This window comes from Neoarius graeffei, chromosome 7, assembly GCF_027579695.1.
Source record: "Neoarius graeffei isolate fNeoGra1 chromosome 7, fNeoGra1.pri, whole genome shotgun sequence".
Taxonomy (NCBI): domain Eukaryota; kingdom Metazoa; phylum Chordata; class Actinopteri; order Siluriformes; family Ariidae; genus Neoarius; species Neoarius graeffei.
Window position 1 is genome coordinate 45,929,666 of NC_083575.1, and position 13,353 is coordinate 45,943,018.

General features: G+C 40.8%; 1 protein-coding gene across 2 annotated transcripts in view; it reads right to left on the reverse strand.

Annotated features, from left to right (window-relative positions):
• Positions 1-2,078: 2,078 nt before the first annotated feature.
• Positions 2,079-13,353, reverse strand: part of ccar1 (cell division cycle and apoptosis regulator 1) — a 51,224-nt gene continuing 39,949 nt past the window's right edge. For both annotated transcript variants that reach the window (XM_060925769.1, XM_060925768.1), the window contains exons 19-26: positions 11,366-11,599; positions 5,794-5,929; positions 5,625-5,713; positions 5,402-5,548; positions 4,737-4,860; positions 4,379-4,561; positions 3,263-3,468; positions 2,079-3,148 (exon numbers count right to left, since the gene is read on the reverse strand). In XM_060925769.1, the coding sequence (XP_060781752.1) occupies positions 3,092-3,148; positions 3,263-3,468; positions 4,379-4,561; positions 4,737-4,860; positions 5,402-5,548; positions 5,625-5,713; positions 5,794-5,929; positions 11,366-11,599 (1,176 nt within the window). In that variant the 3' untranslated portion in view covers positions 2,079-3,091. The remainder of the gene's footprint in view (positions 3,149-3,262; positions 3,469-4,378; positions 4,562-4,736; positions 4,861-5,401; positions 5,549-5,624; positions 5,714-5,793; positions 5,930-11,365; positions 11,600-13,353) is intronic.

A 13,353-nucleotide genomic window follows, 5' to 3' on the forward strand; every position in this document is an offset into this window, starting at 1 on the left:
ATATGACTTTGTATCTCATAACTGAGATACTATAATTAGGAGATATGTTCTTATAAGTGGCAGAAACAGGCTTCCAGAGTTTCCTGCAACGATTTAGAACACATCCATTCACAAGAAAACAAGTATAATGTTGTTCCAATTCACTGCAGGAAACAGAGCCAGAATCTTGGCATGTTAGAGTCATATCAAAGCTGACAAACTTTCTGGATGAGAAAAGGAAAACATTTCCCTTACTTTAAAAGCACACTAGAATAAACATGCACACAAAGCAGTGAAATAGTTTCTAATCCTTCTCCTTTGTTCCTCTGGAGTCAGTTCTCTGCTTTGGAATGTAACAAGTAAGCAAATCACATCCAAAACAGCTTCCTCTGTCTGACACTTTGCAGTCTTGGGGGAGTGGAGTTAACAAAAGGTTCTCATGAATGACAATACATAATCCTCATTTAAGGAGAACAATGAAGCTTTCATATCTAAAGCTGGGAATTAAAATACACCCCAGGTTTCTGGATAATCAACATCACTGAATAATGAATGCCTTATTTTATTTCCTGAAAAATATCAGCCCCATGCTTAGAAAATATATCTTGCTTGTGATGGAAAATTTTTAACAGGACCCAAATGACACCCTTTTTTTTTATACATTATATATACATACACACACACACACACACGTTCAAAAGTTTGGGGTCACCCAGATAATTTTGTGTTTTCCATGAAAAGTCACACTTTTATTTACCACCATAAGTTGTAAAATGAATAGAAAATATAGTCAAGACATTTTTCTGGCCATTTTGAGCATTTAATCGACCCCACAAATGTGATGCTCCAGAAACTCAGGCCAAGTTTACATTAGACCGTATCTGTCTCGTTTTCTTCGCGGATTCACTGTTCGTTTACATTAAAACGCCTGGAAACGGGAATCCGCCAGGGTCCACGTATTCAATCCAGATCGTGTCAGCTCCGGTGCTGTGTAAACATTGAGAATACGCGGATACGCTGTGCTGAGCTCTAGCTGGCGTCGTCATTGGACAACGTCACTGTGACATCCACCTTCCTGATTCGCTGGCGTTGGTCATGTGACACGACTGCTGAAAAACGGCGCGGACTTCCGCCTTGTATCACCTTTCATTAAAGAGTATAAAAGTATGAAAATACTGCAAATACTGATGCAAATACTGCCCATTGTGTAGTTATGATTGTCTTTAGGCTTGCCATCCTTCCACTTGCAAGTGGTAAGTGACTTGCGCACAGCGGCTCAGTCCCGAATCACTGCTCGTGCGCTTCACTCGCGCACTCTGTGAGCTGCGCAGGGCCGGAGTGCGCACCCTCCAGAGGGCACTCGCTGTTCAGGGCGGAGTGATTTGGAGCGCAGGATGCCTGCGGAGCCGAGCGTATCCGTGTATTGGCGTTGCTGTGTGCACGCGAATCGTGTATTGGCGTTGCTGTGTGCACACTAATCGTTTTAAAAACGTTAATCTGATGATCCGCTGATACGGTCTAATGTAAACCCCATCTCAATTTGCTCAAAGGAAGGTCAGTTTTATAGCTTCTCTAAAGAGCTCAACTGTTTTCAGCTGTGCTAACATGATTGTACAAGGGTTTTCTAATCATCCATTAGCCTTCTGAGGCAATGAGCAAACACATTGTACCATTAGAACACTGGAGTGAGAGTTGCTGGAAATGGGCCTCTATACACCTATGGAGATATTGCACCAAAAACCAGACATTTGCAGCTAGAATAGTCATTTACCACATTAGCAATGTATAGAGTGGATTTCTGATTAGTTTAAAGTGATCTTCATTGAAAAGAACAGTGCTTTTCTTTCAAAAATAAGGACATTTCAAAGTGACCCCAAACTTTTGAACGGTAGTATATCTCAATGAAAAACATTTAGAGTAAACAACGCACCACGGTACAGGATGAGACACCAGTGCCTTTACTGCAAATTTGTAGCGCCTTAAAATGAAGTAGTGCTTAATTTGTTAAATGTTGCCCCCTAGAGGACATGCCTAGCAGTTTCACCAACCACCAATCATTAAGCCACCAATAAAAAAAGACTAGAAAACAATAATGCATATTGAAATGTTAAAATTGACCATTTTAATTTTTTTTTAACACAGAACAACCATGATAGTACATTTGGATTAGAAAAATAATATGCACTTGGTTGCTTTGGGCTCAGTGTTACGAAGTTTGGCTTTGTAGCCAGCTTCAAAAGATGACGACTGACCAGAGAAAAATAATCCAGGAAAACATTTTTCACATTTCACACAAACTACAACTCTGGAATATTCTGCAAAGTACTTCAGATTCTTTTGAAGTGTTCAGAATCAGAGTCAAGTTTATTACAATAGCCACTATATCAAAAACATAGCTGAGCTTCTGGGCCAGAACTGCCCTTTGAAATCACAAAAAATATGACACATGCACACAGTGCCATCCTCAAAGGATACCAAAAGATTACAGAACACACTCCAAACTGTCAAGATTAAGCAAATATGCATGCATCAGCATAGATGCATACCAACAAGCATAGCAGCAAATTAGTAAAATGTTGGCAAAGATATTACACAAAAAGAAGTGTGATCTGTGGCATCAGTACAACAAAAGGCTATCTACCCTGAGCATGGCTCGGCATCCAATACACAATTTCACCCAGGTTCCAAATGTGAAATAAACCTTTTCTTCTGTTCTACATACTTTGTACACATAAATAACATCGTTATTGCTAATTAAATTTAGATAAAGCACTCATACCCCCAAGCATATTAATGGAACACTGACAGAAAAGAAAAGATTACTGGCAACTGGGATTTTTTATTTTTTGCTAAACTTTGAAATCAATGACACATAGTTGAACAAGAATTAAATAAATCACAAATGAACTGGATAAGCCTTTTACTGAATGAAATTAATGAACATAATTTATGTAGAAAGTCTGGAAAAAAAAATGAGAAAACTAAAGTAGCATGACCTCAGTCTTTAAAATTTGTACAAAAAAGCTCCCAACAACTTCTAATTAAATGAGCTTAGTGCTTATTTACAGAATTAAACATGTTAATAGGACGGGGACACACACACACACACGGTTCAGTCATCTGAGCCATTGCTTTGAGTTTTCTGGTCACCATCTTCAGGATGATCATCCTATGTTAGACAGACAAAACGTTTATATACACTGAAAATCATAGAAAAAGCATGATATTTTTGTAAGATCTAAAATGCAAGTATCAAACAGTTTCAGTGCGAGTTTGTACATACGTTAGGTAAGACATGCTGCAGGTCCTTCATAACGGTGCTGAGGCTTAGCAGTGTGCTGCGAAGCTGCTGCTGATAGCTACGTTTCTGCTGTTCACACGCTCTGAGGTTCTTTTCCGTTTCTCTCAGGCTGGATTTTACCTGCTCCAGTTCTTTCATTAGATTGCGGCTAGTCGACTCCATTTCTGATATGCGTTTTGCATCTTCATCTACAAAACAAAGCACTGCTTCAGAGCCAATGTCTTAATCTGGCAGCTGCCCACACTAACAGACATCCCAAACCAAAAGTAAGTACACGATACGTCCTACAGTTTGTGACCCATCACATCAATATGTGGGTCTTCTCCAAACTGTTTGAATGTTTAATGTCTTTGTATGCTTTAATATTACAATTTCCCTTCACTGGAACCAAGAGGCCCAAACCTGCTCCAGAGTAATAACACCCGTTTGCTTAGGTTGGAGCCCAAAAACTTGAATGGCCTACACAGAGCCCTGATATCAACCCCACTGAACACCTCTGGAATGAAATGGAACATGGTCTTCATGCCAGGCCTCCTCACCAGACATCAGTGTCTGACCTTACTAATGCTCTTGTTGCTGAATGGACAAATCCTCACAGTCATGCTCCAAAATCTAGTGGAAAGCCTTCCAAGAACAACAGAAGCTATTATGGCAACAAAGAATGGACCAACTCCATATTAACGCCCATTGTTTTGGAATAGGATGGTCAACAAGCACAATGGTCAGGTATCCACATATTTTTGGCCATATAGTGCACGTTTTTAAGAAAAAAAAAAAAAAGACTGAATGAATGCAAGGCCAAGTGCTACGATAGCAAATTACAATCCTATGGATGAGGCATTTGAATTTAATGACCATCCCTATTTATTCGGGCCAGAAAACAGCCCTCATTCGCTAATCGACTACAGGCTCTGAATGGTGTTGATGTCAGAGACCGGAAGAAGACAAGACATTTGAACTTGCTATGACCTCGACCCTGTTTGGATTAATTGCAGAATCTCATCTGTTGGTCACAATGATGATTTCATATTAACCTCCAAACATCAACCACCCATTCTTGTAATATTGTGCCAAGACGGCAATGACTGTACGCGTTACCCATTTTAGTGTCCTGCTGCATGAGTTTCTGTTCAATCTCCTCTCTCGCTTTCTCACTCTTGTCCAGTTTCTGTAACATGCTGCCCACGTCTACCATGGCGCCATTATAAACAATAAGGCTGCCTGAGTCACTGTCCTCTGTCTCACGCTTTGTCTTCTGACTGGGCAGCAGAGGTCGATTACCTGTAAGCCACATCAGCAAAACACTTAAATAAATCAATCAAATCAATCGATGAGGACTTTTAAACAGTTTATCTTTCAGTAACCTTAAGATTTACTGTCTAATAAGGTTTTCTGGTTTTAACTTAAATGATTGTTTTGGTTAAAGTAATAGCACTGACTCAGCATTATTACTTACCCAAGGAGTTCTCGAGTTGAGAATCAGCACTCCCAACTGGGCTGGGTTCATCTTTGGCTCGGTCTGTTAGCTTTCGGTAATAGCAGCACTCCTTCACTAATGGCTTACTCAGCAGTTTCTTTACCTACAAAGAAATCTTAACCTATTAGCATCATCACTGAACCGAACACTACAAGTAGTTATTAATTATTATAAAATAATGACCCCTGTTCAAATAGATTTCAAATATTAACTACGAAGTGAGGGCGGCACGGTGGTGTAGTGGTTAGCGCTGTCGCCTCACAGCAAGAAGGTCCGGGTTCGAGCCCCGTGGCCGGCGAGGGCCTTTCTGTGTGGAGTTTGGATGTTCTCCCCGTGTCCGCGTGGGTTTCCTCCGGGTGCTCCGGTTTCCCCCACAGTCCAAAGACATGCAGGTTAGGTTAACTGGTGACTCTAAATTGACCGTAGGTGTGAATGGTTGTCTGTGTCTATGTGTCAGCCCTGTGATGACCTGGCGACTTGTCCAGGGTGTACCCCGCCTTTCGCCCGTAGTCAGCTGGGATAGGCTCCAGCTCGCCTGCGACCCTGTAGAAGGATAAAGCGGCTAGAGATAATGAGATGAGATGAGACTACGAAGTGATGTAAACGTTATTATTTTAAAACAACTCCTATAAAATTTATAATACCTGAGCTCTGGAGAGATGCAAGCCCAGTGTGTACATGATTTCTTCCAGGTCCTTCTCCAGTAGGTAGCCACAGTGGCTTTGATCAAAGTACACAAAAGCCATCAGGAGATCTTTGTCATATGTAACCATCTGCTTCTTTTTGTCATCCTACAGACAGCAGAGGCATTTAAAATCAGAGCTGGACATGCAGGACACAAATATTTAAGGACTTCAAAGAGCTCACTTTATCTTTAGACGATCTATCTTTCGATTTTCTATCATCGCGGCGGTCATCCCTCCTGTCCCTCCCACTGGAATCGTCATCATCTTTATCTGTGAATTACAACTGTGATGTTTTGCTGATTCATTTGTACAATATTAAATAAACTCATCTCTTTCTATAAGATCTATACCTTCTTCATCATATTCATCAGCATCCTCAGCCTCCATCGGATCATACTCGTCAGCATTGTTATTGCTGCTTTCATCTTCGTTATCATCATCATCTTTGGATTCTTCTTTCTTTAAAGCCCTCTCTTTGTCTTCATCCTGTTTAAACGTAAGGAAAAGGTGCTTCCAATTTTTTTTTTCCACAGAAATCAGCAGGGCCCATGCTCTCATTGGAGAGCTATTTGGTTGCAATGTTTATTGGAATCAGGTAAGAAATTTAACTACTTCCTAACCTTAGAATGCAGTTATTTGAACTCTATTTACAGCTGGGATTTTCTTCATTTATTTTAAAAATAACGAGATCAGATTTTAACTGAAGTCAAATTTAATTAAAGCATCAATGATATTTTTCTTCCTGGACCAAAAAAAAAAAAAAAACCTCAGTTCATATGCTCAAACTAGAAGTACAGTTGTATGCCTCCACAAACCAGTTCAGTTTCAAATTCCCTCAAGGTGTTCCTGATATTGTGTTCACAAGAACAAGAGGTCACAGTAAACCTGACTTTTGACCAACAAATTCTAAGTCCAAGTGAACGTTTCTACAAAAAAAAAAAATAATTGAAGAAATGTGTTCCTGAGATATTTCATTCAGGAGAATGGGACCTTGACCTTTGACCATTAGATTACAGGCATTTAGCAGACGCTCTTATCCAGAACAGCCTGGGGAGCAGTCGGGGTTAGGGGACTTGCTCAAGGGCACTTCAGCCATTCCTGCTGGTCCAGCAATCAAACCGGTGACCTTTTGCAATCCAAGATGGCAGCATGTACCATCTCTCTGTCCAGTAGTTGTTTATTTTAATAAGTTTGTATTAGATATTTGGCATCTGTGTACTGGATTTTTAGCATTTTTAACACTTTTCAATACATTTCACTGTGCAATTCCCCCCCACAGACACACACTTTCGGAAGCTGCTTTGTGTGATCTACTCCATGTGCTCTGCTTTGTTAGCAGTAGCTAACTCAACTAGCCCAGTGCTGAAAGTCTGATATTCTACCGAGCTCCTTACCATCAACCTGCAGTGGGGGTTGTTTTTAGCCTGAAACTGCAGCTGGAGCCTACTGTGTTTTGGCCTGAAAGAGTGACTAATCTGGCCTCCTGGACTATCTATAGCCTGGTGTAGCAGTAGCCTGACTTCTTGACACCAGCTAGCTTCCAGAAGCTAGCCTCCACTAGTCCTGCTACTCTGCTACCTGGCTTTCGCCACCAATCATCAGCTGCAGTGGGCCTGGTCTAGCAGTAGCCTGACTTCCTGAAATCAGCTAGCCTCCAGAAGCTAGCCCTGCAGCAGCTAGCCTCCAGCAGCTCTGCAGCAGCTAGCCTGCAGCAGCTAGCTTATAGTAGCGAGCCTTCACCATCCCTGCAGCAGCTAGCCTCCAGCAGCAGCTAGCCTCCAGCAGCCCTGCAGCAGCTAGCCTCCAGCAGCTAGCCTCCAGCAGCTAGCTTTCAGCAACCAGCCTCCAGCAGCTAGCCTCCAGCAGCCCTGCAGTAGCTAGCCTCCAGTAGCTAGCTTATAGTAGCGATCCTTCACCATCCCTGCAGCAGCTAGCCTCCAGCAGCCCTGCAGCAGCTAGCTTCTAGCAGCTAGCTTACAGCAATCAGCCTCCAGCAGCCAGCCTCCATCAGCCCTGTAGCAGCTAGCCTCCAGCAGACTTGCAGCAGCTAGCCTCTATCAGCCCTGCAGCAGCTAGCCTCCACCAGTTCTGTGATAGCTAGCCTTCAGAACCTAGCCAGCCTTGCCTCGTTATAGCTACCTGCCTCGGTCCGTTACTGGGTAACATTTGATTTTAAATTGTTACAATGATATTGTTTTTGGTATTGTTTGTTGCACTTCTACTGTGTGACTCTGGGTCCTTAAACCAGAGCGGAAGCACGGCTATTTATTCCCCATTAGTGAGACCCAGTGTTGTGGGTGAAACATTACCTTACTTAAATGCTATGTTCGAGTTGAGTTTTTGGTATCCAGATTCTTTTAACCTTGAGATGTTGCTTTTGTTTGCTGATCTTTCTGTACTGAGGAAAACCTTTATATTTACAGATGATTGTCTCTGTGCTCATGTCAGTATGACTAAAAATTATGATTCGGGTTTCTCACGTAGTAACATTCTAAAGAAAAGGTACCTCATTTTCCTACTGCTTTTAATGTCAGGAAACGTGCATAGAAATCCCGGGCCAGGTCTTAACTGTATCTCCACACCGGAGGAGTTTAAAGTCAGGTCTGGTCTTGGTATTATCCATATTAATGTCCGTAGTTTGCTTCCAAAAATTGATTCGATCAGAATTTGGGCCTGCTTAACAGATGCTGATATTATTGTTGTATCAGAAACTTGGCTTGATAAGTCAGTTCCAGATAGAGACATCAGTATAAAGGGGTATACTGTACATCGCTGCGATCGCCCCAGGAAAGGAGGCGGAATTGCTATATACGCAAAAAATAAATTTCATATTCGTCTTTTATCCTCAGTATCCATCTGCAAGCAATTTGAACTGCTGGCTTTAAAACTTGATCTTGCTCAGAGTCAATTTATTAATATTATTGGATGCTACAGGCCACTCTCTGCTAGTGCTGAAGCCCAAACCTCATTAGCGCATCATTTATCTAATTTTGACTCAAATGAGTTATTGCTAGTGGGGGACCTGAATTGCAACTGGTTGACTTCAGCATCAGACAGACAATCTCAAATCGGTGTGTGACACTTAATTTGACACAACTTGTTGAGGCAGCAACACGTCCAAATGTTAAATGTCTCGAGAAGTCATCATGGCTTGATTTGATTTTGACAAATGCTCCACATAAATACTCTGATATAGGCATTTTTACAAATGAGCTCAGTGACCATTGTGTCATTGCAACTGTCAGGCAGGCGATGCTCCCTAAAGCCAAGTCTCGACTGCTTATCAAAAGAGACCTTAAACATTTTTGTGAGCAAGCTTTTTTTCATGATCTTTATAATTTTGATTGGAGTAGACTTAATCTTATTGGTGAAGTGGAACTGGCCTGGAAATTCTTTTCTGATTGTTTCTTGAATATTTTGAACAAACATGCTCCTTTTTACAAACTGCGAGTAAAAGGTCACAATAATCCCTGGTTTTCTCCTGAGCTAAATAGTCTTCTTCGAGATAGAAACATTGCATGGGCCACAGCAAGACAAAAGTAAAACTGATGCAGACTGGCTCAGATTTAGGCAGCTTAGAAATCGCTGTACTCAGGCTATAAAAAGAGCAAAAGCAGAAGTATTACCTCTCGGAAATCAGTAAAAATTTAAACGATCCAAAAAAGTTTTGGAAAGTGATCAGGTCTTTTTCCGGCCAGGTTTCCTCCACCGAACCACCATCCTTTATCAACAAGGCCTCATGTATGATAACTGATAAGTCTGAGATATTAAACTGTTTTAATGAGCATTTTATTTCTGCAGGTTTTTTATTTGAATCTAGCCATGAGTCAAATAGTCCTGATTTTCTTGTTGAAAATGCTAATGTCTTGCCTGTTTGTAAAGAAAATGTGGAAGCCCCATTTCAGTTTCTTCCTATATCTGCTGCTGATGTATCTAGAGAGTTGAAACAGTTGGACCCAAAGAAATCTGCCGGTCCTGATCAACTTGAACCTCACTTTCTTAAGTTGGCTGAGGACTTCATTGCTCAGCCTTTATCAAATTTGTATAATCTCAGTCTTCTTAATAGTGAGATTCCAAGCATATGGAAGTCTGCTGTCGTTCTTCCCCTGTTAAAAGGGGGAGATCCCTCAACTGTGAATAATTACAGGCCGATTTCGAAGCTGTGCATTTTAGCAAAGTTCTTCGAAAGACTTGTCAGCAATCAATTAAAGGATTTTCTTGAGGAAACTAGCATCTCATCAAGATACCAATCTGGCTTTAGGAAAAAACAGCACTGTTTCTGCGGCCCTTAAGGTTTTAAATGACATCACTGAAGCATTGGACTTAAAGTGTGTGTAGCGTTATTTATAGACTTGCCCAAGGTGTTTGACACTGTTGATCATAATATCCTGACTGATATATTGCACAAAATTGGCTTATCCAAGCATGCAGTGTCTTGGTTCAGAAATTATTTATCAGGTAGATCACGGTGTGTCCAGATGGCAGGGTCAACAACGTTTTTGAGGGTTTCAAAGGGGGTACCACAAGGGTCAAATATCTTTGCAATGATTTGTCAGATGCTTTGTGTAATTTTTATGCAGACGACACAATTTATTGTTTTGCATCGTCTGTTGTGCAAGCTTTCACTCTTTTACAGTCGGCCTTTGATGTTGTTCAGGCCCGTCTGCAAAGGCTGAAGCTGGTTTTGAACACCGATAAGACGAAGGTCATGCTGTTTTCCAGGGCTACTGTGCTGTCAAAAAAACTCCCTGTTTTAACTTGCCAGGGTACAGCCATTGAGCTGGTCTCATCCTATAAGTAACCGGGTTTCCATGTTGATGAACGTTTAACTTTTAAGTACCATATTTCAAGTTTAGTTTCTAAACTTAGGGTAAAATCAGGCTTTTACTTTAGGAATAGATCATGCTTCTCTCTTGGAGCCAGGAAATGCCTCGTGTCAGCAACCTTTCTTCCACTGCTTGATTATGGTGATGTACTGTACATGCATGCACCAGTTACATGTTCTCTGGATACTGTGCATCATTGTGCTCTGAGGTTTGTCACTGGATGCAGGAATCTGACCCATCATTGCACTTTGTACAAAAAAGCTGAATGGTCATCCCTGTCTGTTAGAAGATTCACTCATTGGTTGACTTATTTATAAGGCTCTACTTGGTATGGTCCCATCCTATCTCGGAAATTACCTTGTTAGGAATCATGGACATTATAGCCTACGATCCACTGGCTTTTTTATTCTGACTGTCCCTTGTGTCTTCACAGAACTGGGGAAAAAGGCATTTCGCTTTGCTGCTCCCTCTGCATGGAACTTTCTGCAAGATGAATTAAAATTGTCGGATTTGATTCCTCTTGATAGCTTTGTTAGAATTCTTAAAACTAAGGAACTCGAAGGCATTGGGCTTGGTCATTGTTTTTAATTCAGATGTTAAAATGTGTGACAGATGTTAATCTATCTCTGATATTTTTATTTATTGTATGATTGCTATTTGTACTATAAAATCTGCTGCCTCTTGGCCAGGTTGCTTTTGAAAAAGAGATTTTCTCTCTCAATAAGCTTTACCTGGTTAAATAAAAAAAAAAAATTTAATTTTGGTCCCAAGGCAGTTTCTCTAACCATTAGGCCATGGCTTCCCCTTGACCACCAAGATCTGCTCAGCTCATCTTTAATTCCAATTGAACGTTTCTACCAAATTCAAAGAAGTTCCCTGAAGATGTTCTTGAGACTGGAATGTATGAGGTTACAACAACCTTAACCTTTGACTGCATGAATGCGCATTTAAAAAAAAAAAACAACCCACACCTCTGTGAATAAGGACGCTATAAGTGAAATTTGCATGTGTTCATTTTATGACCAAAATTTTACTAAATGCAGTTGTGAGCTGAAGTGCGTGCTAGTACATAGGGGAGCATGTAACATCTACTCACCCTCTTCTTATCTTCCTCCTCTCTTGGTCTTTTTGAGACTGGCTCAGCATTCTCATCCTCTTTTTCCTTCTTTATATCCCTCCTGTCCACCTCTTTTCTCTCTGCATCTTTCCTTGCCTTATCTTTCTTTTCTTTTTTCTCATCTTTACTCGGGAGGGCAGTAAGAGCTCTGTAGATCCTGTAGCCAAAATCTCGTTGAAGCATCTCATTGAAAAGTTCAGCAAACAATGAGACCTAACCAGGAGCACAGAAAACAATCAATAAAATGAGACTGAAGATTTATGACAAGTTAATTTTTATTAGTATACAGTGGTGCTTGAAAGTTTGTGAACCCTTTAGAATTTTCTATATTTCTGCATAAATATGACCTAAATCATCAGATTTTCACACAAGTCCTAAAAGTAGATAAAAAGAACTCAGTAAAACAAATGAGACAAAAATATTATACTTGGACATTTATTTATTGAGGACAATGATCCAATATTACATATCTGTGAGTGGCAAAAGTATGTGAACCTCTAGGATTAGCAGTTAATTTGAAGGTGAAATTAGAGTCAGGTGTTTTCAATCAATGGGATGACAATCAGGTGTGAGTGGGCACCCTGTTTTATTTAAAGAACAGGGATCTATCAAAGTCTGATCTTCACAACACACGTTTGTGGAAGTGTATCATGGCACGAACAAAGGAGATTTCTGAGGACCTCAGAAAAAGCATTGTTGATGCTCATCAGGCTGGAAAAGGTTACAAAACCATCTCTAAAGAGTTTGGACTCCACCAATCCACAGTCAGACAGATTGTGTACAAATGGAGGAAATTCAAGACCATTGTTACCCTCCCCAGGAGTGGTCGACCAACAAAGATCACTCCAAGAGCAAGGCATGTAATAGTCGGCGAGGTCACAAAGGACCCCAGGGTAACTTCTAAGCAACTGAAGGCCTCTCTCACATTGGCTAATGTTAATGTTCATGAGTCCACCATCAGGAGAACACTGAACAACAATGGTGTGCATGGCAGGGTTGCAAGGAGAAAGCCACTGCTCTCCAAAAAGAACATTGCTGCTCGTCTGAAGTTTGCTAAAGATCACGTGGACAAGCCAGAAGGCTATTGGAAAAATGTTCTGTGGACGGATGAGACCAAAATACAACTTTTTGGTTTAAATGAGAAGCGTTATGTTTGGAGAAAGGAAAACACTGCATTCCAGCATAAGAGCCTTATCCCACCTGTGAAACATGGTGGTGGTAGTATCATGGATTGGGCCTGTTTTGCTGCATCTGGGCCAGGACAGCTTGCCATCATTGATGGAACAATGAATTCTGAATTATACCAGCAAATTCTAAAGAAAAATGTCAGGACATCTGTTCATTGACCGAATCTCCAGAGAAGGTGGGTCATGCAGCAAGACAACGACCCTAAGCACACAAGTCGTTCTACCAAAGAATGGTTAAAGAAGAATAAAGTTAATGTTTTGGAATGGCCAAGTCAAAGTCCTGACCTTAATCCAATCGAAATGTTGTGGAAGGACCTGAAGTGAGCAGTTCATGTGAGGAAACCCACCAACATCCCAGAGTTGAAGCTGTTCTGTATGGAGGAATGGGCTAGAATTCCTCCAAGCCGGTGTGCAGGACTGATCAACAGTTACCAGAAACGTTTAGCTGCAGTTATTGCTACACAAGGGGGTCACACCAGATACTGAAAGCAAAGGTTCGCATACTTTTGCCACTCACAGATATGTAATATTGGATCATTTTCCTCAATAAATAAATGACCAAGTATAATATTTTTGTCTCATTTGTTTAACTGGGTTCTCTTTATCTACTTTTAGGACTTGTGTGAAAATCTGATGTTTTAGGTCATATTTATGCAGAAATACAGAAAATTCTAAAAGGTTCACAAACTTTCAAGCACCACTGTATAATACAGGAAAACTACTGCATCACTCAATGAGCTTAAGCAAAATCTGCACACGGAGATGTGTTACATCAACACG